At 43.5% G+C, this 25,066-nt stretch overlaps 6 protein-coding genes across 6 annotated transcripts; 1 reads left to right on the top strand and 5 right to left on the bottom strand.

The window, feature by feature from the left end:
- Positions 1 to 2,304: 2,304 nt before the first annotated feature.
- On the bottom strand, positions 2,305 to 3,869 carry BO88DRAFT_443449 (uncharacterized protein). Its single transcript, XM_025710021.1, has 5 exons — positions 3,182 to 3,869; positions 2,995 to 3,106; positions 2,854 to 2,944; positions 2,720 to 2,804; positions 2,305 to 2,666 (listed from the first exon to the last, which is right to left on the bottom strand). The coding sequence occupies exons 1-5, from the start codon at positions 3,649 to 3,651 to the stop codon at positions 2,441 to 2,443; spliced, it is 984 nt and encodes a 327-aa protein (XP_025563162.1). The 5' UTR covers positions 3,652 to 3,869; the 3' UTR covers positions 2,305 to 2,440.
- Positions 3,870 to 6,399: 2,530 nt separating this feature from the next.
- BO88DRAFT_414603 (DUF821 domain protein) lies at positions 6,400 to 7,836 on the bottom strand (the record flags this gene model as incomplete). The annotated part of the gene is made up of 2 exons (XM_025708174.1): positions 6,400 to 6,815; positions 6,882 to 7,836. The coding sequence occupies 2 exons, from the start codon at positions 7,834 to 7,836 to the stop codon at positions 6,400 to 6,402; spliced, it is 1,371 nt and encodes a 456-aa protein (XP_025563163.1).
- A 3,987-nt stretch (positions 7,837 to 11,823) lies between these two features.
- Positions 11,824 to 12,727, bottom strand: BO88DRAFT_443450 (uncharacterized protein). The gene is made up of 2 exons (XM_025710022.1): positions 12,364 to 12,727; positions 11,824 to 12,298 (listed from the first exon to the last, which is right to left on the bottom strand). The coding sequence occupies exons 1-2, from the start codon at positions 12,658 to 12,660 to the stop codon at positions 11,834 to 11,836; spliced, it is 762 nt and encodes a 253-aa protein (XP_025563164.1). The 5' UTR covers positions 12,661 to 12,727; the 3' UTR covers positions 11,824 to 11,833.
- Positions 12,728 to 17,074: 4,347 nt separating this feature from the next.
- On the bottom strand, positions 17,075 to 18,269 carry BO88DRAFT_404465 (NADP-dependent oxidoreductase). Its single transcript, XM_025706623.1, has one exon. The coding sequence runs from the start codon at positions 18,233 to 18,235 to the stop codon at positions 17,210 to 17,212; it is 1,026 nt and encodes a 341-aa protein (XP_025563165.1). The 5' UTR covers positions 18,236 to 18,269; the 3' UTR covers positions 17,075 to 17,209.
- Positions 18,270 to 19,552: 1,283 nt separating this feature from the next.
- BO88DRAFT_404466 (chitin binding peritrophin-A domain-containing protein) lies at positions 19,553 to 19,977 on the bottom strand. Its single transcript, XM_025706624.1, has 2 exons — positions 19,641 to 19,977; positions 19,553 to 19,589 (listed from the first exon to the last, which is right to left on the bottom strand). Exon 1 carries the CDS (start codon positions 19,950 to 19,952, stop codon positions 19,659 to 19,661), a length of 294 nt encoding a protein of 97 aa, XP_025563166.1. The 5' UTR covers positions 19,953 to 19,977; the 3' UTR covers positions 19,553 to 19,589; positions 19,641 to 19,658.
- Positions 19,978 to 23,915: 3,938 nt separating this feature from the next.
- BO88DRAFT_461601 (uncharacterized protein) lies at positions 23,916 to 24,932 on the top strand (the record flags this gene model as incomplete). The annotated part of the gene is made up of 1 exon (XM_025711165.1): positions 23,916 to 24,932. The coding sequence occupies one exon, from the start codon at positions 23,916 to 23,918 to the stop codon at positions 24,930 to 24,932; it is 1,017 nt and encodes a 338-aa protein (XP_025563167.1).
- Between the last annotated feature and the right edge of the window lie 134 nt (positions 24,933 to 25,066).

Consider the following 25,066-nt stretch of genomic DNA (forward strand, 5'->3'; position numbering starts at 1 on the left):
CGAGAGAACAAGACATATTAAGAAGAATAATATCATAGATAAATATAATATCTACTTGTTTTTTAATTCTTATTTCACTATCCATTTCCTGCAGTAATTACAGAGATAAGAAGAGGGCTCTTATTATTATAAATATATTATTACCTGCTCCACTATCCATTTGCTCAGCGGGATCGCAGAGATTGAAAAATAATAATAAGATTATTTTTTTTTTTTTTTTTTTTATAATCTTTTCTCCTCCTACCTCACCAGCCGCACAGAGGGGCGAGAGGACGAGGTATATTAAGAAAAATAGTATTATAAATAAATATAATATTTATTTATCTATTAATTCTTATTATATTTTTTATAAAAAAAATATCACCTATGTACAAGGGCTGTAATAAAATTATTAATTATAATACTATCTCCCTCTACTATCTGCTGGCTCGGCGGGATCGCGCAGGTCCAAATATATTAATATAATATTATTTTTTTAATTATTTTATTTTATTTTTATATTATTATTATCTTTATAATCTGCTGTCTAGTACATAACCTCTACTTTCTTATAAGTAACTGTAGGCATGTATACAGATTATCAGGTATTAATATTCTCATAAAAAGAAATATTTCTTAAAAAGTATATAATTTAAATAAAATAAATAATACTAAATATTAAGATAACTACTGGAGTAGATATTATCACATATCAGATACTCAGACTATTTATAAATAATCTCTTACTTTAGGATTTATTATAAAAATATTAATATATTACTTTGTATAACGCTTATTAGGGTAACACTTATTATTGTAATATTTATTTTTGTAATACTTAATAGATTTATTTGGGCTTAGAGTCTGTAGAAAAGGATACTAATCTAATTTGAATTTCTGTTACATGTACTAACCTGATTGAATTTCTGTTATATATATTAACTATATTTAGAAGGAAATACTTTTATCTTCAAATCCTTATAACTCCACAGAATAATTAATTGAAGATATAAAAGTTATATTACTATATTTCTTGTAAAGAGCTCTATCAAATGATACTACTTATAACTTTAACAGACATCATTTGACCGTTGTCCCGTTGTGAAGATTTCCCTACTAGATTCTATTTTTAGCTGTTCTATGGTTAAATATAGGGAAATCTTATACTTAACTATTAATCTGACAGCAGGTATAAATTTTTTTATTAATCTATCCTACCCTGACCGTTAACCACTCTAATTATTCTATTTTGTTAACAAAATAAAATATATTAATTCTACTATAAAATCTGTTAAATATCTATAAAATATCTACTAAATTATTAAGAATTTTTATTATTATTATTCAAATAAATCCTAGCCTTCCTCTTGTAGGAGCTCAGATTAATAAAGAAATATTATTATGATATAAATTATAAAATATTACTTAGACTAACTGCCCGGGTATATAACCCGCAGGAATATAAATAAACCAGTTTTCTAGATTTTATTTATAGTCTTAAGCTATATTTTATCTATTATCCTGTATATAGCTTGATTAGAGCTAGCCAGTCTATTCCTAGCCTGTCCTTGCTTTCCATTTAACCTACCTTTCTACTATCCCCCTGCCAGCCCACACCTTGACAATTCTTCTTATATAGAATAAAGCTAGTCTGGCTTTTTGAGTTATTATAATTTAAAAAATTACTAGTTACTTATTTTTTGTAGAGATTCAGTTTAGACTGTTCTTCAGTTTCTTAATAAATGATAGTACTACTAGTTATGCACTTCTAGAATAAAAAATTAAATAATTTAATATAAAAATATATATAATATATAATCAAGCTGTATATAAACTTATAATCTATATAGTATAATGATTTTTTATATAAAATATAAAATATACATATTTATTATATAAATTATCATATAAATTACTATGCATGCAGAACAGCAAGAAAAATATATTAGACAATTATTATTATAAGATAGTAAAGAAAAATATATAAGTAAACCTTTTTATATAAGAACATATAAATTATATAAAATGATAGTAGAATTTATTATTATTAACTAAGCCAGCCAGTATAATAATGTATAATCATATTATAAAAAAACAAAAAAAGTGATTTTTTAGAAAATAAAAAAAGCCTTCTGACCTTATATATTTTATTATTATAAATCAGATATAATAAATAATAAAATTATTCAAAAAGAAATTCTTACTTGCTAGAATATAAGATTATAAAATTATATTTACTATTTTAAATTATGTTCCATGTATAAAGTATTATTAAGTAATACTAGTTTTAAATTAAATTAGATATCATTTGACTGTTGTCCTGTTGTGAAGATTTCCCGACTAGAATAATATTCACAGATAACCCAACTACATTTAGGAGAGAAGAGCAAAAAAGAAAGAAAAAAGATTTTTGGTAAGAAATGATTCTGCCGACCACCCCTACCGCATACAGGCCGACTGATCACCGTTTCCGCTTTTTATGACTATGCTTTGGATGAAGATCCTGCTCGTACACCTTGAAGAAATCTGGCGGCTCCTGGGGGTGTCCGCCAGTAATGTCGTGAAAGGCAGTGGTAGAGATATAGTTCGTCTTACCTTCACGCACTAGAGAGTAATACTCTAGTAAATATTGTATCTCGGAGTCGTCACTTTCAGCCTGAGCATGCAGGACCTTTTTGGCTTCCGCCCTGTAAATCATACCCCTCAGCATAGGATCTCCCACAGAGAAAGGGTCACATACTCAGATATATCTTCGAATTGAAGGTCCTCTCCTATTGACTTACTAGCAGCTGTGGCAAGCTCATCACCGGTAGCAAGCATCGGTCCTATATAGTATAAGTGTAAACCCTTCTATTTTGTAGGGATCTGACTTACCAGTCAGAACTATAAGCTGCCCTCTGTGTTCATCGCTAAATCCATGTTTTCCTTCACCTGTTAGAACATGAGCGACAACTTGTGCAACATCCTGTATAAATTTTAGTGTCAATTTAATATACGGCTGGAGAGGTAGCTTACACCAAGAGCGATCGGCGCGAACTTGTGGTTAGTGCCGATGGGAAGGGGAAGTAAGCCCTCTTCCTGCGCCTGCTTGGAGTAGAGGAGGAGATTCTCCGCGTAAAATCCGGGTCTAGCAAAATTAGATGATTTCAATTGCACCCCACGTGAAGAATGGGTATTCAAAGGACCGTGAAAGGAAGCCTACCGCACAATAACGGGAGAATGACCTGTCGAGGTCGACGGATCCCCCTTTGAGGACATGAACATAGCTTCCAAGTCTATAAACTCACGTAGACGGGGTTGCCTGTCTCGCTCTGCTAGATCGCAGCCAGCCGAGCTAAGAAAGCAAACATTTGGAATATTAGCTTTCTTAGCTGCTTCAATCAACTCAACCGTGATATCGAATTTATCTTGATGTGTCGGTGGAATTAAGCACATCGTATCTGCTCCTATACTCTTTAGAGCAGAAACAGTATCCCTAAGCCGGCCAGGCTTGTGCGAAACAATCTTCGCACCAAGCTTGGTGAGCTCTTTGCAAGAATCGGCATTAGGATGGAGGGACAAGCATGTAACAGAGCCGAGCTTATCGGCGAAGTTAGGGTCTGTTAGACACAGTTCGGCGATTAGAAACCCGGTGTGGCCCTCCGCCGAGGTAATGCAAAGTGAACGAGACATTTTTTAATTGATCTGTGTCGCTGAGATGCTTTGGCACGTCCGGGCTACAATTGGGGTATCTATATATTAACGCGCGGTGGCGGCCGGTGACAATGACATCGACTACTTACTGTCAGCTGGTGAAGTAACACACCCGTCATTGCGGTGACACCCGATTGTAGGGCTTCGCGAATACAACATTTCGTCTTTCAAAGCTGTTAGGAACAGCCGGCAAGTAATCCATAGATGAGTGATACGGGGCCACCACTAACGAGACCCGAGGACATTGTACTAAGGAATTTGGCGGAGGACCTTAAGCCTAGGATTAGGCATGAGCTAGGTATGACGGGTGCGGCTTGGTACGAGTCTCCCCGACCGCATGCGGCGTCCTGTCATAAATACGTACTTGTGGCAATCGGCGGTTCTCGCCATGTGCGATTCCTTGGTCTTTGATAAACCTCGGATAGATGAAACTGGGCGTCGACCTAGGGTCCAGCTCCTTCCGATTCCTTTGAGAAACCTGACCGAGCTAAGCTTCTAGTGCCAGCTTGGTGGAGTTGGGATGGTGTAATTACACTTTTGGGACACCATTCCATGAAAATTCAAATTCCACTCCAAAAGTCGTTACACTTTAAATGAATCACGTGAGAGGGATGGACTCTTATAATAATACTTTTATTCACTAAAATGGACTGAAATATTTCCTAACATAGTAAGTAAAAGTAAATATAAATTAGCGTGTTCTCTAGCTTTACATCCCGAAAAATCCGTTACGTGACATCTTGCCAAGAATCATGAAATTCAGCGAGGTTTATCCGTCAATGATCCCCGGGTGGGGTGGGGCGGCGGGGGGGGGGAGGGACACTAAATGAGAGTTCTTATTGTTAGCCCCACAAGGGTGTAACATAAGACCGGGTTCCAGTTAGGAGCGCTATGAGGGAGCACAGTTAGTTATTTTGTCCAGAAAATGGCACACCGGTTCATCTCCGTCCCTAGCTTCATTTTTCAGCTTTAATCTATGTACAGTCTTTGCCAGGCCGTGTGTCGGCATAGTCCACATTAATTGGTAGGTCAGATATCTCGCGCTACTACAGTTGCATTGGAAATGAAACCGTTCCAATAAGACATGATAACAGCTCCATAATGCTATCTTGATTCAATTCTGTCGGATGTTATCTTCCGCTTGACGCCAGCAGCAGTATGCATGTTCTGGTATTGCGTATTACCCTGGTGGATCCTTGAGGTTGGATCCTCATAGATTCTGTATCAAAGCGAGAATTTACCAAGAGTACTAGAAGCCTACTAAGATAGGAGGGGAAGGGTAGATGAGATTTTCAGTAGGATGTAGTAATGAGGGAACAGCAAGACAATGCCTATCTGCCACTGGAAAGGCAGGCGTCGTCAAAGTCATTTACTAGCCAGCTTCCTCGAGTTGTGTATGGAGGTGACTTTCTTTTATAATTCTGTCGCTCATTCAGACAAAAAGAACATCTACTCACTCTAACATCATTTTGTTCTGCTAGATTTACTCACTCACACATTCATTTGCTATGTCAAATTAGCTGTTTGGTCAGTTCCCACTATGGCTAATTCGGCTGCTACCATCAAGTTCCTTATCTCGACGCTCTTTCTTTGCCATGCGCTTCTTTGCCATGCGCTGGTAATTCTATTTTAGTCTTTCCCTAGCGAGGCCGATGTTATTCTATCCGCGAACAGATCCAACCTGGCTGCAAGGCAGCTGGTCAAAAGATCATCACAATACCCCGGTGTCCGGTACGACTCTAACTCCAGTGCAGGGCAGCAGGAATATCTAGTGACTGAGTTGAATGAAATCCAGACCATGGTGAAATCGTCTCAAGGCAGTCTTGTTGGAACTAGTATGCCACAAAAGTAGTACTTGTATGAGCGGCCCGCATTGATATGTTTGTCCTCTGATGCCATAGTCCCATTGGAAGTAGCCTAGCTCTCCACAAGCCCCAGTCTACCCAAAGCTACTTTAAACCACTAGACACGACTCCATGGTATGCGTAACATGCAGTAACACGGGTAGAGGACTCAGGAGCTTCTCCAAGTTGGTATTTTGGGGAACCTTCGTCGCAGTGGATGGACATCATGTCAAGATGGAGGGAGATCGAGCTTACACCTTGCTTTACGGTATGCATTGCTGTATTGTTTCAACTTCATTTACTGATATCTTAGTAGCTACACTCTACAAACATCAGCTCACAATTCCCGTAGAATATGTGGCTTCCGTGGCACGAATCCTTCCCTTTAGGCACACACACGCACGCACGCACAAATTTATCTGGTCCTTGTTCCCCACATTCATAAGCTCCCCGAACCTCGGCGAGTTTGCGATGTTTCTAAATGGATTCCGAATTATAATATTCCGATGTCATGTAACCATGAAAGTGCTATTATATATGTTGGAAAAAAAAATTAATAGCGCTGGGTATAAGCCCAGATGGATATAATGTAGGCAGATGAGGCAGAAGAAAATTAACACCCGAGGGAAATAGCAACCCATTGAGATCAAATAGCCTTTTTCTAATAGAGTTTACTGCCCTTGATATGGGGCTTATGTACGGCTGAGCAGGTGATGAGGGCCTATTCTCTACAACACATCGTCGTATGTAGTACGATGCCCTAGGAAAGGATTATATAATTTATTGGAATAGCGGAGGATAGGAGGAATCCGCTCTCACCAGATCAGCTTGTGGACCGACTCGATCCACATTCAACGAAGTTATAAAATACATGGTTCCAATCTCAAGGCCTAAAGCGCATCATGTTGCTGGGATCTAGCAGTAAAAAAGATTCGTATCGAATGCCTTTGTTGGAGACATTTGTTGGGTCACTCATAGTTTCGGTGATCTGAGGCGATGCAGTGGTCCACCCCTGCAGCAACGCTCTCCAGTAGCATACATCAGCAGCTGGAGTCAGATATCGCTCGCGAAATAAATTCACATTGTTGTCTGCAATAGTGCGAGCCTTGATAGGGTTATCGAGAAGCTCTTGGATCTTGTGCGGTAAATCCGTCCAGTCCCTCTCCACCTGAACAAAGTTCTGCTGCGGACCGGATGAGACAAGAAGATAGTGGTGATGTTGGATATATTGTAATTTGTGAATCACTACTACCGATCGACAGGCCTGGCGATATTTGAGAGACGCTGAGTAGGACCGACCTAGAAGACGTTAGCTGGACTTCCTTGTTGATATTGGCAATGCTTAGACGATGCAATACCCCATACCTTCCACGTGAGCGAAGAACCGGTAATCACAATGATTGTCCATGCTAAGGTAGTTGGCCTTGTTCTTCCACTCGACCTCCTTCACATCTCCCCAGGCGTAATTCCGCGCAATCTCGAGTAGGGCACGTCGTAGCTTCGGGGCGAAACTGAGCTTTCCACGCCAGACCAGTTTGTTCTCTTTCTCGTCCCACGGGAGCTCATGCTCTTCCACGTGTTTGACTACCTCGTCATATGGCCCAATCTGAGTATCAATGTGGTCCCAAGACCAGAAGCCAAAATCTGGCATAAGCCAAACAGATTCTTCAGTGGCCTTCCGTGCCAACACCCAGAGCGGATGATCTGGTCCAGCAACGTCCTCCAATTTGTCTTCAACAGAAATGATAATTTCCGTGTTTAGGATGACAGCGAGCTGTGGAGCCGAGGCGAGGGCGCGATGAAATGAAGCCAAAATCCCTAGAATCTTACGGCGGTGATCCTCCCCCTTCGCCAGAGCTCTAAGGACATAAAGCCGTCCTTGGTAGATAGCCACCCTAGCCATGCCGTCTACCATTTTGATATTGTCAATATCAGTCCTCTTGATTCCATGCCTAGCTGTCCAAAATGACTGGGCGCGGATGGGATCATCAAAAAGGCCCGGGAAGAGAGTGGTGCACTGAGTCTCATTGTAGGAATACTCAAGCGGATCAAAGAAAGTTTGCGTGGGAGGTGCAGAGGACGAGGAAACAGTGTCATGAAATGGCAACTGGGCGGGGCATCGAAGACAGCTGTCACACTCAAAGATAGCAGCAGTGTGGCAAGCACAGTGGCCAGCGGGGATTAGTTGATTGAGCAGTGGGTGGATGTTGTCTCTATCACTGTTAACTCCTAACCATAGTGACCAGATAGAGATCCCAAGAACCGCAGCCAACGCCAAAATGACTATGTGGAAGGCACTAAATTTCATACGCCGCCCCATTTCAGCGATTCTCTCGTTGTGTAGTACTGAAAGGGTCGAGGGTACACAGAAATTTCAGGGAGCAATAGTGGTTCGCCCCAGCAGACGGTAAGCTGTCAGTGGCTAGTAGGGGAGAGGGGGGAAGACTCAACGTCTCTGCTAGTGGTAACGAAGGATTACTCACCTGCAATCCGGCCAACTTCAAGTGATATAAAATACATCACTTCGTGAAGCTTTAAATAAAATTACCCGGACAGGACATTATTGACCGAAACATCCTTGTCACAATTCAAGCCTGTTGCGATATCCACAATTCAAGAAATTCTACGGAAATAGAGACGTACTTCCGAGGCTTCGCTTTCTTTGTTGTGGACCCTTTGGACCCTCAACGGACCCACTACAGGTACCTTCTTGGGAAAAGATCAATTTGTCCTAAATAGGCCCTACTACTACTTAGTCAAATGGCTTACCCTTATACGCACGGTTACTGCGCCGCATGGGGCTCTTAATGCCCTACAGGGCGTGCTCAGCTGAACCCCTTGCCATATAAAATCTATCACTTATGGTCCGCCTGTGAAAAAGTACCTCTAAGCACACTAATTCACCCTAGTTTCAGGATAATTTATCTTCGCCATTATTCCCAACTCCCTGAGTTGCAAATAGCAGTACACAAGTGACGGAGGTATTCACCACACATCTCACGCCCGCTGCACCCTGTTTATGTTGGTTTCCTCATTCGACGGATCTGTAAAGAATGTCAGCCCTGGCCCCATTTCAAGCAATTACCTGGTGTACGTCGGGGCGGGCCACTAGACTAGTTCTGGCAAATGTTGTGGGCGCTTGTCTTGGTTCCACAACGAAAATAATCTATGACATTCGACGTGTTTGCCTCGTCCCATAACATAGTTGGACCCTATGGAATCTTGTCCGTCAAATATGAAAGTATCGGTTAAAATTGGTATTACCGGCAAATTCAACGTGCAGCTTTGTGGTCGAGAATTGTATAGTAATTGATGATCTCCTTCTTCGGTAGGTGTAATGAACCTTGCCAAAGGGAAGAGTCAAAACAAGACCATGGGGCTATCATTACCCGCAGATACTCTGCGAACCCCTAGAATCCCCTATATACTTAGGTACGCACTGGGAGGAGGAGGATATCTATGCTTATAAGGACTCTTTTCTTACAGTAGAACTAGAGGTGCAATGGGGACCTCGGCAAAATATTGGAACCATGAATAGTGTAAAGCTAAGCAAATGTTTAAATTCCCTATTATGTACCGTACGAATATTCCTTTGCTCGTATTCTCTATTAAAGCTAAGGACTAGGTAAAGAAGGGTAAGTGTTGCATGTCTGTCTCACACCCAGTGTACGGATGTAAGATTAGAACCAATGTTTGGAAGGATGCTTAGAGATTTCCATGCGACCCAGCTTGTTCCGGAGTCATGTACTGATTAACCACATGGCAATCGAATCGAACGGGAAGAGTTCGAAGCCAAAGAAGAAGGTGAAGATGTTGAGACTCGACTGGCCACCCTTGGTTATGCCAGCCTAGCCGGACGTCGAGGCAGCGCAGTGCCGGCGCCTTCAGTGCCCTTGGTAATCTGCTTAACAGGTTTTGTCATCACTGTACATATAACATTAAATAGAACATAGCCTCATTTTTGTCATACAAGTAGTTCAATGAACGTAGATTTCTGTTTGGGCTATCAACAAGAAACATAGACTTGGATCCACTTACCACAGCAGGTTATTTCTTCACAGGTCATAGACAGTCTGAAACAATATCATGAGTAAATCTACCACAAAGCAATATATATTAATTAGCCGCCCATAGCAATATCCCTCTCGTCAGTTCAGGCTAGTGGACCATTCATGATTGCTTACCAGCCTAACAGAAAGCCTATCTGTAGTATCAGAATACCCCTAGATTAGTCCGTCCAATTAGTTCCTTCCCACATAACAACATTGCTGCCATATAGGAGCTAAGATTCAAGACCATAGATTCGAGTGCAGCTGAAGTATCGGTAAGGCAAGACTAGGAATATTAAATAGACTACTCTCTGTGATAGCAGCAAGCTATCACCATGCTACTATACTTAGACAGCCCAGCTTCTGGAATCCCGAGCCTGAATACTTAGTTCTCATAATAGGACCCGGAAGCTACACTTCTGATGTGTACTTACTCTAGCCGACCTCTGTAATTACACTAGGACTAGTGCTAGTTGACACAGTGGTTATATACAAAAGGCCTCGCCATTACACTTCTAACGGTTTATAAACTAGACTTTCAACGGGATATTCGATCCTCAAAGAGTTAAAGATAAATAATCAAGAACAACACCTTACCCGCATTTACATGAAACATTGTGTGCGATTGAGAAATATGGAGCGCGGAATCCATGTTAAAAGGTGGGTATAGGTCACATACATCCATGAAGAAATATAGCGATGGAAGAAAGTATAGATCACGAAAGGGGTCAGAGAATAGTACCTCTGTGCATGCTAATATCTTTTGAGATCTTCTGTAGTCTTCTAGTCCGCCTCTCATTTACTGTTAAGCTTACTGAACGTCTTAAGGATTGCAGTCCTTTTTGCAAAGAAAAAAAAAAAATAGACCATATTCCTCACAGCATCTTCCCTGGGCTTTCTTACTGATTCACATTATCTCACGAATACCAGAGAGCAGCGTCACGTTCGATTCCCTTTATTAGAGTCTTGCCTCAAAAGGCGACGAAGAGACTCGCTGCAGCTTCGTTCAGGAAACAGCTTCAGCAGTCCTGTGTTAGGGCGGAACAAGTTACATAATCGGGAATATATCCCATGCCTAGCGCTTGCAGTACACCCTTTTCCGGCTCCCCGCAACCTATTTCAACCCACGATAGCGTCTCTCAATCACTTGGCCTCAAAATTCTTACACTGGATACCTATATATTGAATAATCTAATGAAGTAATACTGTATTAGTATTCTCATGCAGATAACTGAGTCTCTATATCAAATATTATATCCACTTTTTTATAAATATGATATTTCAGCTCAGCCCTGTTATGGACTGTCTTCCAATTATAGATACTAATATTACTGCATATACTTCTTCTGCTTGCTCCATAGAGAGAAAGATCAAAAAAATTTTAATATTTGAACTCAGAGGAAACCTCTGTTATATAAAGTCTAAGTTAAGCATATAAATATCCTAAAATTACTACTAAGAAAACTAGAGCAGACCAGTCAGCATCATCAGTACAGTTGCACTCGGTCCTCCATTGGACACTGTGCCAGAATAATGAAATTCTGAGTCTGTCCGGAGTGAGGCGTCGTGGGTAGTAGAGGTGGTGGGGTATCTGGGGGTTACCTGGCTACTGTGAATTTCTTGATAGTTGATACAACTAATTTACTTGGTAAGAATAATTTGATCTGGACACTTTTTTCAGAAACTAAAATATTGCATTATCCTGTAGTATTGTCTGTAATGAAGTGCATAGTGTTGTATACTGTCTTTTGTCAATGTAGAGCTGTCTTCAAGGAAATCTAATGAATACTATATAGTACTATGACAATTACCATAATATCTACACCCATATCCACATCCATGACTAGCAGTAAGATGATATTATTAGAAAATCTATCTTTTATTCAGTCTGGTCTAATAGATGACTATTTAATCTCTTATCAAATTCAATATAATAACAGGTGTTGATCTATTATTAATAATAACTTAAATATATTATCTTAGCTGATACACATAGAAGAGGCGCGCCGAAGTAAGTAATCTGTTTGATATATATCTATCATAAGTTTGAGAGATTTGAAAGTGTTCAAAATTACATTCTTACCATAAACATAGACCTGTATACTTAGCATCTAACTAAGCTGGCTCATTAGGTATTGAATTGAATTGACCTGCTGGCTACCACGCTCTAACCATTATATTTAACCTGGCCTGGCCTGGGTATTAACCACTTTACCACCAATGTCCCAGGCCCTAAGTTGATGATATATACATTGGATAATACATCCATCATTTCCCCCCTGGTAATTCGGTCGGTGATAATGGAGATGCTGATACCTCATGAGGATAGGTTTGATGATGATTCGGAATGATCCCTTGCTGTAATATTGGTTGCAGCAACTGGCCAGCAGTACTCTCATGATATGTGGTCTGCAGCCATTTGCGCTGCGTTACCTTCCTTCCCCAGAGAAATCCGGCTCCTAGCATGGCAGCTGCTATAGCGGTCAAAGGAATGGCAACACCAAGGCCAATTGCGATCTTAGTGGACTCATCTGATGAGCCAGAATTTGTACCGTTCACGTCTGCTGAGCTCGTTGCTGTAACAGTGGTTGTAGCTACAGCTCCGATCGTGACAAGAGTATCTTTGATGGAAAAGACATTGTCTCCGCTGCAACATGAGGGATCATCGCCGCAACAGTAATCAATACCACTGCAGGATGTCATATAGTATGTCCAACTTGAGTTTCCTCCTGCCTATACAAGAATCAAAAATTAGATTATACATATAGCGATAGAGAGTGTTAAGACCCTCAACGTACCGTAGTGTTGCAGATTGATTTTGATAGGCAATTCGGGGTATCCCATGTCTCATCAGTACAGAAGTCTCTCCAATATCCTGCGTACCCCGTCTTATTTGTGTAACAAAGGCCATCGGCACGACATTCATCGGGGTCTGTGTCATTAATCCGGCAGCACATTGACTGTACTCCTTCAATCGCAATACATGGACGATATCTGTCGTCCTCGATTTGGGTTCCGTCAGGTGCATAACATGACTTTGCAGCTGATATGCGAAAATTCGCGAGAAAAAAGACGCTAAGCGTGATGAGCATCATATTCCGAAGTTTTCTTTCTTTTTTCTTTCTGATAGGGGGCAAAGCTGTTGACAATATTGTGCAGAACTTCAAATGCTTGAGGGGGCGAGGCTATGAAATACGTGAACTTAAGATTACATGGCGCGAACAGAGCCTCGCATTCCCTAGCGGGGTTCTTGGTTGCCTTGCATAAAGCCATTGACCAATTATGTTACTGAGGGGCGCAGCACACGCATAATACTGATCGACCCCTGTCGCGGCGTTTATACTTCAAAGAGTTAGTTTCGCAGCCAGATACTACAGCAATAGTTTCAAACCTTGATAAAGGAGGAATGGCGGCTGTGAGGTTCAGCGAGGACTGCCCTGAAAATGCTAGTATTATTGTCATGATGAGTTGGATTATCGGCGCTACTCCAGTGGATATGTAAGGTACCATACCAAGTTTCACATTGCCAAAGCTTTTCTACTTTCTACGAGTACTTGTGTATCTCCGCTTGCCCCTCTTGACCGGGGGAGAGAGACCAATGACGCTTGGGCAGGCGTGACCCCGGGCATACCAGGGGGACCGTGCAGGTTTTCACAAGTTGTAGGCAGCACGGGCACACGCCACAACCCGTGGCGAGTTCCTGCAATTCATAGTGCATCAGAGCGTCAAAATTAATATACGGATTCAGTCTAACTGTGACTAACATGATGTCTGGTGCTTCGGAGGGCTGGGTCATAGTATGCGGCGACGGATGGCGAGTCTAGAGACACGATATGTCCTGATTTTACCGCGATAAGCGACCCGGAGCGGGTTAATGCGGCAGCTGGCTGTAAAGCTCTGTACACAGGATATCACTGTGGTGGAGCCTACATCAATATTACCTGGTCAGACACGCTCGCCATATGCTGAAAGAATATGCCTCTAAACTACCACGTATCCGTGCGTGCGTGTAATGCACCATAGTACTGGGGATAAGCAATGATTCCTATCCTAACAATCTCTCCACGCAGATTAAAAAAAATTGCTAAGACTCCCCCTAGGATGCTGTATCTATGGTGCTGATATAGAAGACCTATTTTATTAGCACGCGGCCCAAAGGTTTCGGCTCGCGAAACCTGCACTCCCCAGGCTTACTAACTCCACCCAACGTACGGTGCAATTTGCCGCCTGCTGATTGGCCTATTCTTGATATCCCGCCGTGCTCTCGCCGCCCCGCATGCGTATGCCGAAGCGGGCCCTCTCTCCTACCCTCGCCCTCTGCAACTTTAGTGCTAAACCTATGTGCAGGAGCCTTGGAGTCTGCCTTACAATACACAACTAGCGATTTACATATTAGACTGTTTTTGCGTCGCGTTAAGTGGACAGAAAATTTGGATTTGTAGTTGTCCTTGCTGTCAGTTTGCAGTGTCACCGACAGTTCTCGCTCGCCATCTTCAGCGATAACATCCCGATCCTTCGAATGCAGCTACACCGACTCAGTGTCAGGCAATCTTGGTAGGTTAGTTATACTCGAGCGCGCCTGAGTCAACCCAGAGCTCCCTATCCACTGCAAAACAGCCCGCCAATTCCCGGCTTGCCTCTGTGCTGCGGCTATGGCTGCCCGCACTCTAATCACATATTTCCTTATGTGAAGATGATGCTCAAGCATCGGTCGGAAACTCATCGAGACCATGATGGCTCTTGGAATCGCGACCGGCTATTGGTTATCCAGACCCTAATTCAAGTTGGAAACCGCCTAGCCGACCGAGTAGTAACCTGCCACATGTCCCAATCTAGACTACAATTGGCCGGCTGTCTGCGCGAGGCCCAATATTAATTTCCAGCTCCGTATTTGACCCACATTATCAGCCGCAGCTCAACCTACAAGCCCCGCACAGGCGCTTATTCAGGCAGCCAATGATGACCCTAACGGTGTCATCATATTCCACCATCCTTGCTGTCGTCAGTAGATGTTCCCAAACCCCGTATGTTGAAGGGTCATGTGTGGAATGTAGCACTTGTCTATTACAAGAAGATTTGTATCTGAGCAATGAAATATAGCTTACAACAGTCCCAATCTGCTGCTTCAAGAATAATTATCAAAGTGTGATAAACAGGAGTTGATCGTTCTGAACATGAAAAAGCATTTGTGTTGAATCGCCGCTTGACTAATTGTTTTGGCTGTGCAAGGCAACCAAAATGTCTGGCTACGCAAATCTCTCGGCCACTCTCGCGTGTATACGTCGCAAATATGTCGACCACGGTCAGTCAACAACTTTTACGTAAATAACCATTAAACTGGAGTGTCAGCCAGGCGGTTTGATCCCTGCGACCAAAGAGGCAGTGTCGGATTATTTCGTTATCTGATGAATATAATGCTTCGAGACGAATCTAACATGTCGAACATGGCCCTCTGTGCTCTGCTCTCTCGCGCTCACAACGTCAGTGTACAATTCTAACAATGCATCAAATATCAGCTCAGGGTCTTCTTTGTATACAGAGTAGTCAATTAGCCCTTTTTCCTACTTTCTTAATGAGGGGTTTGTGCCTTTCGGGCTTCATGCGGGCCTAATTGTAATGAAGGCTGATGACGAACAGACATTATCTTTGCATAGCCTCAGGAGAAGGAAGAGAAATCAGTGATTGGTAGGTAGCCCCGCACCTTTTCCGGCCGCCAGGACGGACGGAATATACGCCTAAGGACTTATCCGGGGAAACCTCGGATCTAGGAAAATACTTCTTCAATGCGCACAGGTACGTACTATGAATCCGTCGCGCATAATAGCCCAGCGGCGCAGTTTGAGTTGCGCCACTCGAGGACTTCGTACCACGCTCGTCTTAGGTATTACCGCCTTTTGGTAATGTCTCTTTGGATCAGATATTACTCTTTTTTACCAGCTGAAGATCGCTGGTTCTCCAAGAGTGTAGGCCTTTCCGCAGCAGTCGCCTTCTTTCTTATAAATGATTTTCCTGCTCCCGTTCCTTTTCTCCATGTGCATGTGACAAAGCAATGTCCGTATGTGTATAAAAGAACTGGTGCGACCGGGAGGCTCTCGGTCAGACGAAATACTCTGGTTAAGGGTTTCGCAGTCTACTTACCAGGAATCTTTGAGTACCCTTAGTCTTCTCTTGACCCCAATTTGTTGCTGATCGCAGTCTCTAGTTACCACAGTCCTTCCTGCCTGCAATCCTCTCCCGCCCACAGCCTTCTCTTACCTACAGTCTCCTATCACCCACAGCCTCCTATCAGGGCCTCGCCCATGGTGTCCGCTAAGATGAGGGGTTAGATCCGCTCAAAGCTGTGTGGCGCCCTGAATCCCCAGGATCCTTATTGTTTTCTTACACAAGTTACCTACGGAGAAGTGCACCAAAAGCCAAGACGCAGAGCCCCCAATGTAATTGGCCGTCTGCCGCATGGTAATATCACTAGTTAGGTCGCAGGCAGGTACTTTGGGAAAGGGATATACATATAGCTTATTCCCTAAACAGGCAAATATGGAGCTTTAAAATCCCAAAATCGAAGCCATGCAGAGTTTTGATGCCGTATAAGATTATTCTTGGCTCTCTGACCCTTGAGACAGTCACTTGAGACTGTAATAGCTAAAGAATAGTCTTCAGATAGATTAAACTGAAATATTTTTAGTAATGTAAGCCTCTTTTCCTAGGCTATACAAGCTTGCTATTCTAATTATGAATGCGAACCTTTCCAAACCGTTACACCTATTATAAAGTGGCAGAGTGCGGCATGATGCCGGAAAATGTGTTGCAGCAATCAATCTCCCAAGAACACCGCTTGTTGCGAGTCAATGTGATGTCGATCGCCAGTTTCCGTAATCCCGGCCAGACAGAAATGAGAGACATTTTACGGACATCTTGTCTGAGATATGATTGTTTGGACTAACCTATATCTCAGTCATTTTGTATCAGCTCGCCGACTCTCTGCTCTTAACCCTGGATCTTCATTAGACCCCCCTGGTATGATATGGGCATTGTCAACCATATGAAAATATAAGCAGCACGCAGGTTAACAGAGACGATACGCGGTTACTGGAGCCTTGTCATGACATGTGAATAACTGGACTCCGTCACAATTTAGTATTCTGGGCTTCTCAATGTGCTTTATCATCGGAGGTAAGGGATGTCGGACCGGGGGAACGAAATAACATCAACTCTCCAGCAGTGTCGGACCTCCGGTCAAAGAATTTATTGCTTCTGGTTTTCGAAAAAGAAATAGTCATAATTGTACTAGTATTATACGCTGATACACTCAGTCTGTGATCTAACTTTGAGATGTATATTACCAGCTTACAACAATGATGATATTTTCCCTGCGGCCTCAGAGATGAGCTGGTGATAATGCTATCACTAACACACCAGAACTGTACTGTAGGTTAGAAGGCGGTAGATGTGTCAACCATGTATTCTTTGTATTTACTTAAATGTTTCTCTTCTACATCTCTATTTTTGATAGTCTTCTTCACAACACTGCCTGATCTTCGATTGTCCTCAGTGTTAAATGCGTTGATTGCACTTCACATCCCATTAAACACAACCCATTAAACACAAGCATCTACCCACCTTTTACCTGCTGTAACGGTGTCTCATCTACCTGTTTAGGCATAAGTCAAATACAACCTTTCCACTCGCATGGCCAGTCGCCAGCCTTCCAAACGCCGGCCGAAACTGCTCCAACGGCCACACGCTATCCACCCTTCCCTTACACAGTCCCGACTCAATCAACTCACTGACCGCCCCCAGTTGATTGCCACTTGGTTGCATAACAAAGAATATATCCTTGACACCCCTTGTGCTCGGATTCTTCCATGGACAGACGGTTCTAGGAGGCTGGAAAATACCTACTACCGTGCCTCCCTCCTTGACAGTCCACCAAGCATCCTGGAGTGCTCGTCCTCCTATACAGTCCACCACTACATCCACCAGCCTTCCTTCCTCCTCCTCTACCCAGGCCTTCAGGTCAGTGGTTCGGTAATTCACAGCATCCTTGGCCCCCATGGATCGTACCAGATCGATGTTGTCGGGTCCACATGTTCCGATCACCTCGACGCCCAGCACCTTCGCTGCAAGCTGCACAACCCACAGCCCTACGCCACCAGATGCAGCTGTGACCAGTATTCTTTTGTTTTTCCATGCCGATCTCGCTTTGGGTATATCCATCGCGCCCTCGGGAGGGACTACCCCGGCGTAAATAAACAGAATCTGCCAAGCAGTCTGCGCTGATACTGGCACCGCAGCAGCCTCGACCCAGCTCAAGCGTTTTGGCTTGAAGGCGAGCTCGTCTGTAGTCGCGATTGTAAATTCACGAGCGTTGCCAGGTCTGACATAACTTGTACGAGCATATATCTCAGCCCCGGGTTGGAAAGGGGAATCTGGGGGCGCAGAAACAACGGTACCGGAAACATCGGGACATGGGATTAGAAGGCGATCAGTGGGCGGCGGAAAGTTTCTCGGCCAGGAAAGCTCTCCAGCGCAAGGGGAGCATGCCTGGACATGAATCAAGTGCTCGCCTTTCGTTGGGTTGGGGTTGGCAACTACGTCGGCTTGGAGGGTTAGATCATCTGCATCAGATTCAGCAGTTGGCTGAATCAGAGTACGTGCGGTTTCAATGGGCATGACAATCCGAAGGCCGTGATTGTTCTTTGTCAAATTCAGATTGGGAGAAAGGGTGGATGCATATTCCAATCTCACACTTAAATGGTGATCAGAGGGGTGATATATATTCATGGTGAAGTATGATCCCCGCCCTCGTATTCAGCAGGGGTACACCCTCAGATCCCCGCAGCGCTTCGATCGGATTGGCCGCCATCATTGGAACATTCGATCTAGACGAGCGATTTCTCGTATTCAATTCCACGATGTCCGGTAGGGTAGAGTTCTAGTAATGATGATGAAATATGCTTTGATTCGATCTCAACCAGATTTCTGGCTAGTATTGTGCAAGATTAACAGCCAATTCGGCCGTCCTCCGCGTGTGGCAATACCTCTTATATGTGACTCAGTTGCATTAAATTGAAGGCGATACTTATCAGCTATTTGAGAGAACGAAATCGATACCTGGGCGAATCGGCAAGACTGTTTCCACGCCCCTTTCACAGTGCCAAGACATCCATGCTCAGGCACGTAAAAAGGACGCAAAATATCCATAAACAGCCATATGTCAGCCTTCCATTGTTTGCATGACTGCCTGTGTATAGTGGCTTGGTTGGAGTGACCCTTTCAACCAGCAGCTCTGCCAAGTCCCAGGAATAGTACACTTAATCTTTACAAAGGAATGATATCAAGGCTATTCCCATAGGTACTCTGCTAGGAGCCACTGATAGACATCATAATTGAGAAACTCTAAGAAACGAAACCAGAGATTTACTATGGAATATCTATATAAGAGCAATAATGATCTCCTATGGCGCGAACTCAATATTATACCTGATGAAAAAGAATGCTGTGGAGATAATTTTGATAATGCGAGGAACCAAGGAGCACCTTACCATGGAGCTCCGTATGTAGAAGAACATGGTGGACAGTACTCGTGCGTTTGCTACTGCCAGATGCTGTAGTATATATAGATACATATTGTTTGACAGAAAGCTTCACTGCATCACACTCAGATAGTACTTGAATGTCGACTCCCTTATCAAGATACTCTGGGCCGAATTTTATTGCCGTTAGATACTTCGGTTAAATGTAACACTAAAAAGACCCAGCACAAACCATTAACAAGGTACTGTTACCAGCATGTCATTGACCATAGCTCGACTGGCTGAAACACCATCAACTTAGTTGGCCGAGCATCATATATATTCACTTATGAGTTGCTATCGCTGCTTGGGTAAAGAGCCCGAGTCACAACGTAGATAATGGAGGATAGCCAGATTCTGTAAAAATTACAAAACAATGTCCCCATGGTGTTCGGGAAGTAGAACACTTCTAAGTCTTCATGTTAACTCGAATCAACAAACAAAGCCCTGTCCTACAATTATAAGAGATCTATCCCTGTCGGAGCGAGATAAAGGCAACTCACAAGGTTGGGTTCGATTTCTCACACCGTATTCAAACAGCCTGATTGGTCCGGCCAGGTACATGTTTGGGCATCAAAGCTAAACCATAACCCTTCATCGCAGGTATAAACTGTAGCGGTGCCGGCATAATCGGTGTCGCATTTTATCCATTTTGTGCAATCACCAGGATATGGCATGTTAGACACTTCTTGAGTTGCTGTCGCGCATACTACATCTGCGATAGGGCCGGCAGGGGTGCCTGAAGCATGATCCTGGGCGTTTGCATGGAGGCAGACGAGTGCTGTAATAATGGGGAGAAGGGCGTAGTACATCATGTCCAAAGACACCGGAGATAATGACGGCTAATTGGTTTTGGGTTTAAATCGCCCGGTACGAAATATTAATCGCTTTTATATGAAGAGCATTAGCGATAAAAAAAGCAATAATGTGTTTGGGGTCGGGCTTCTAAACGGCATGCGGCCATTGCCTTGCCGCCACTGGCTATTAGTGTCCCATGCAGGCATGCTTGGTGGATGAAAGAATTATATGCCCAGACGCTAGCTCACAAATTATTCCTCCCTCGCATAATGATGTTCTTGGCGCAATCCAACTATTAGGAAATCTTTTTATTATGTGTTCGGCTAATGAGAAGCCGGTAACAAGACGGTAGTCAGTTTATATGGAGAATATTTGGAGATGTCAAAGTACTGTTTCATATTCTCCTCATTGTTTGATTAGTTCCCATTCACTGGAGTTGTGCAGTGCTTGGGGAGTATTATCTGTATTAAGAGTTCATGTGCGTCCTCGGGATTTGAAGTTCATACTAATGGCGATGGTACTATGGCAACCGGAGTAAATCATTCTCCGGTCACTCAGACGACTACCAATGCTTGCAGTGCCAAGCAGAGATGCTGATCACACCCAGAAACATTTTCAAAACCGCTCTTCCATCGACTGGGGGTTGAGGAAATAGAGAAGCAAGAAAGACACCTGCGTCCTTAACTTACTATCATGAAATATTTGCACTCGATATTGATTGGAGATAGTGACTGGGGTTAGTATTAACATAATAGTTAGTCGGTTAAGCCAGGTGCTTTGAGATGACTCTTCCCGATCTGGATGATTAATGATAGTTCATTAGCCGATCGACACATTCTTATCGGTACAAACTAAGTTTGTAGACACCAGGTGGGGCAATTATATTACCGAACAAAAAACAAAGAGGTACATTCTTCGGTGTCAAAATCAATTAGGTAAGCGCAATATTGATAACTTGTCAGACTATCTTGCAAATCTACTTCACTATCAACTGTGGAAACATACAGTGCACAACATTGATGTTTGTACAACAACTAGCATAGGTAGCACGATCAAATAAATGGGTAAGAGTTCTCATGTCTCAGGGATACCATCAGAAAGCAGAAATCAAAAAGGAAATTTGAAGAAATATTAGAATGGTTTAAAAAATTATCATACATGAGCTTTTTAGTATATATTATAACGAGAAATAGAACGATCAGTGCCCTAATCCATGATTTTAGACCTCCGGTGTCAGTAGTAGAGACAAAGTGTGTTATGCTACTCTGCGAGACTATTCTCCAAAGCCCAGCTGAGAAGTATGCATTATTACTTTGCAGGTGGATCAACACATCTAACTCCCGATACCAGAATAACTATTTCAGGAGCAGGAAGCAAGCCTAGAAATCTCTAAGGTATCATCTGGCATGTGCAAGCGCAGCAGCGCTAAAAGTGCATATCCCATATACTCTAACCCCCACGGTCATTATGCTAAGGCCTAGCAAATCTTGATAGAAGCTCAAACAGACACGATGTCACCTTATGGTAGCCTCTGCCACGGAGTTAGTCTCTTGTACAGCGGGAGGGGGCATATTATGTATACTAGGTTTTTATCGGAGTTGATATATATGGCAGAGGCTTTGTTGTGTCCATACTGTAGCCTCTCATTAGGCCCTGACTTCTTGCGCTGTATCTCTAATCAAAAAAACCTCTTCGAGAGGGCCAGTTGAAATGTTCCATGACCTGACGTATACCAATCCTGTGTAGCTTTCTTTGGGCTACACGGGACAGTAGCTGTAATCATACTAGCAGTCATCTCCGACCTCAGGCAGCAAACTTTATACTTAATCGAAAATTGGTTTTTTTGTTTTTTTTTTTTTTTTTTTTTTTTTTTTTTTTTTTTTTTTCAAGGCCAGGGCGCGTCATGTTTTTCTTTTCCTTCAGCCCCTGACAAGGGAACGCTGGAAATCTTTCCCAAGTACCCACGCGGCTGCATCCCCACTTGCCGCGTCTTTGATTTCTACCCAATCAACCCGTTAGGCATTGCCGTTCCGTTTTTTATTGCGCAAAGCCCAGGCACCAACCTGTTTTGATTTGTTCTTAACATAGGTGGGAACATTTTGAATGCTAGCATTGTGATGGTGGCCGTTGAAATATCAATACCGAGTTCAACGCATCCATCCCTCGTGCTCTGGATCCTCTCGACACTTCCCACCGGTGAAAAGGTGTCATATCGTACCAACAGTCCGTGCCTTCTGCGAAAAATCACACAAAGTTACCACGTGGCACAGCAACGCCGCTTTGGAAGCACTTCCATAACTCCAATATCAAACCTATTTATCATTTGAGGCACGGCTTGCTAATCACAAGGCTACAATTTTCTTCCACCGCTTATAGTATGCCAATTTATTCCACACCCCGTACACAAAGGCCCTCAGGATCAGAAATGTGGCTCCTAAACATCCCGGTTCTACTATTCCCCGATCCCACTGCTTCTTAATCTCCCGTCCGAACAGTGACGAGCCCAGCTCCTGTCCTGTAATTCGGATTGCATCCTCTCCGTTGGTGATAACGTAATATACTGGACCGGAACTTTCAATGTATATTGAGTATGGACTGTCCATAGCTTGCCAGCGAAGGCGTGCTAGAAACCGCCGAATCACTGTCTTTATGACTCGCCATCCATGCCCATACTCCAGGAGACCGACGATGCCCGCGTGAAAGGCGAGAAGTTCTTCGAATGAGACAAGCATTTGCTCAGTGGGCGTGCCGACGTGGTAGACTCCTGCAGATTCGAATTGGATAGAGAAGGTCTGAGCGTCTCAGCGTCGTCAGCGTCTTCATAATAACAGAATCCTAGTATCTCCAAATGTGGAAGAAAACTTTAGGGCCAGGAGAATAGTTACCATGATGTAGACGTGGTATGGATGGTGCGATGAGGTAGTAGTACATTCTGGATAGAATACCGGTGTTCCAGCAGAGGTTGCTCTGGGTCTAAAACAGATGTTATAAGGATATCAGAATCTTGAGCGAGATGGGTTTACTTGAGCCATACTTCATCGATCCCACCCTGACTTCAACTAATCAGATCCCGCTATTGATCTACCCCTATTAAAGGGTGGGGGGAGGAGTTGATAGTTGATACTTCTATTACGAGATGGCTCGGAAAGTTTATTTTTATGGCATGTCTCACTGCCTAATCCATCCTTCAGATGCATCTGAAGCCCTGAAGGCGTTCAAAAAAATCACGTTCTTCTTGGTCATCGCTTAGTGAACTTCATTATTCGGCAACCATCAAAGCTAGACGGTTATCATAAATGTCGCAAAAGGGTTTCTTATAGTAACATATTCTAAAGACCAGCGAACACTGTCTATAACATCACTTAAAGGGTACTAGTTGGTAGACCCACCAACCGTTGCTGCCCAACTTGCAGAAGCTCAGACCAGGGAGGATCATCAATTAGGGGAAGTATACGAAACGTATAGACATGGTCTTTTATATATCCTACTGTTCAATATTTTTCAACATAAGTATACTCTAGTCATTTTATTTGCGGTGTAATCATGCTAATATCACTATGTCTCGAAACTTGGTGTACCCTTTGCTCCGCATGAAAAGTCTGGGGTCGGGTCCGCTTTCCGTGCCTCCACATCGGATGAGGCACTTACGTAGCCAAGTGACTAGTAGTATTGTGCAAGCACAGTCTGGTCACTACCAATGCCATACATCTGAAAGGATTCCGAAAGTCGTTCATCTGCGGACAATGTGGGGAACATCGGAATGTGGGCACTGGCGGTTCATGATCTTCTGGACTGCTCGTCAGACTATCCTGGTTGCTTCGTAAGTTGGATTGTTGCCGGGTTTTTATCAATATATTGAGCTATTAAATTGACAATTTGACACAGCAGTTCGGCCAGCGCTTCAGTGTAGCAGTAGCCGTCTCTTCCATAGCCTACCTATCTCGGCTAGTAACTACTTAAGAATTATGATCAGAGCAACCATGAAGTCGTTATTCCTATCTACAGTGGCAGGCCTCGTCTTCGCAGCGGCAGCGTCCCCGATGCTTGCCGCCTCGTCGATTGACCACCACGCTTCGAATTCATTGAAGGATGACTGTGACCGAGCGTGCATGGCAACTATCGTTGATCAGGTTCTGGCTTCCATGGTAGTGCACAACCCATACACCTTGCCGATGGCTGCAATATATCAGGCTACGGAAAACTCGCACCCCGCAGCGCTCGGGATGATGACCGCCTGGCGAATTGTCACGGAAGCAGGGCCACCCAGTTTGCTCGCAATCGATACCACACAAGGGTCGGCGTATTTTGCCCTGGACGTCAGCGAAGGCAGCGACACCGAAAGGTCCGTCCTCAGGGGTCGAGTCAAGGTCGTCAACCAGGAGATCACCGAGTTGGAACTTTTCATCAATCGCTACCGCGGGGACCACGGCTTCTCCTTCTCAGCAGCTGAGCTTCCCAGCAATTATGAGGCCTTGATGTCACCGCCAGGTAATCGGACAAAGGCGAGCCGGGCAACATTGACAGCTCTGAGTGAGGCCTTGTTTGCTACTTCAAGTAATATGTCGGTGAGGGTCGACGCCAACTGCCAGTTTACCGAAATTGGCTGGAAGGTCATCGATACGGGAACATACAACAATGAAACAACCACCCCGCTCAGTTGCAGCTGGCCTTCAGATCATCCAACAGATGAGAATGCGCGTGTCGGTTTAGTCATTGACGAAGAGTTGGGCTTTGTCGTAACTAGCGGCATGATCCAGGGCAAGGTCTACCCTTACCAAAACGTCTCGGCCTTCATCCCGGACGCCATGACTTCCTCGCAGGAGGCCCAAGATGTGTGGTTGAACGAGGTGAAAGCACTGGGTGTCAAAGGGCTTCTGGCACCCACTGAGGCAACGGGGGAGACCCTTGAGGTGTTACAATACTACAACGATGCGCTCCAAGCTATGCAGATTAATGTGTACATGAGCGGTCCAAATATGACATCGACCTGGCTATAGTATATCTCAGGTATGAAGAAACCATTATCATGGCCAGCACACTGAGGTCTGTGAGGGGCTGATCCGGAATCATACTTTATATTTGTTTGCTAGCTGAGCTAAGTACTTAGTCGACACGAGATATGCTGTCTAAT

This window comes from Aspergillus vadensis (genome assembly GCF_003184925.1).
Source record: "Aspergillus vadensis CBS 113365 unplaced genomic scaffold BO88scaffold_10, whole genome shotgun sequence".
Classification (NCBI taxonomy): domain Eukaryota; kingdom Fungi; phylum Ascomycota; class Eurotiomycetes; order Eurotiales; family Aspergillaceae; genus Aspergillus; species Aspergillus vadensis.

Excerpts from the sequence above, each read along its gene's own strand:
- BO88DRAFT_443449 (XM_025710021.1), bottom strand. The coding sequence starts at position 3,651 with ATGTCTCGTTCACTTTGCATTACCTCGGCGGAGGGCCACACCGGGTTT. Across the intron at positions 3,107-3,181 it reads CATTCTCCCGTTATTGTGCG|ACCCGGATTTTACGCGGAGA; the intron begins GTAGGCTTCCTT and ends TAATTTTGCTAG. Across the intron at positions 2,945-2,994 it reads TCGCGCCGATCGCTCTTGGT|GATGTTGCACAAGTTGTCGC; the intron begins GTAAGCTACCTC and ends AAATTTATACAG.
- BO88DRAFT_443450 (XM_025710022.1), bottom strand. The coding sequence starts at position 12,660 with ATGATGCTCATCACGCTTAGCGTCTTTTTTCTCGCGAATTTTCGCATA. Across the intron at positions 12,299-12,363 it reads AATCAATCTGCAACACTACG|GCAGGAGGAAACTCAAGTTG; the intron begins GTACGTTGAGGG and ends ATTCTTGTATAG.
- BO88DRAFT_404465 (XM_025706623.1), bottom strand. The coding sequence starts at position 18,235 with ATGCCCATTGAAACCGCACGTACTCTGATTCAGCCAACTGCTGAATCT.
- BO88DRAFT_404466 (XM_025706624.1), bottom strand. The coding sequence starts at position 19,952 with ATGATGTACTACGCCCTTCTCCCCATTATTACAGCACTCGTCTGCCTC.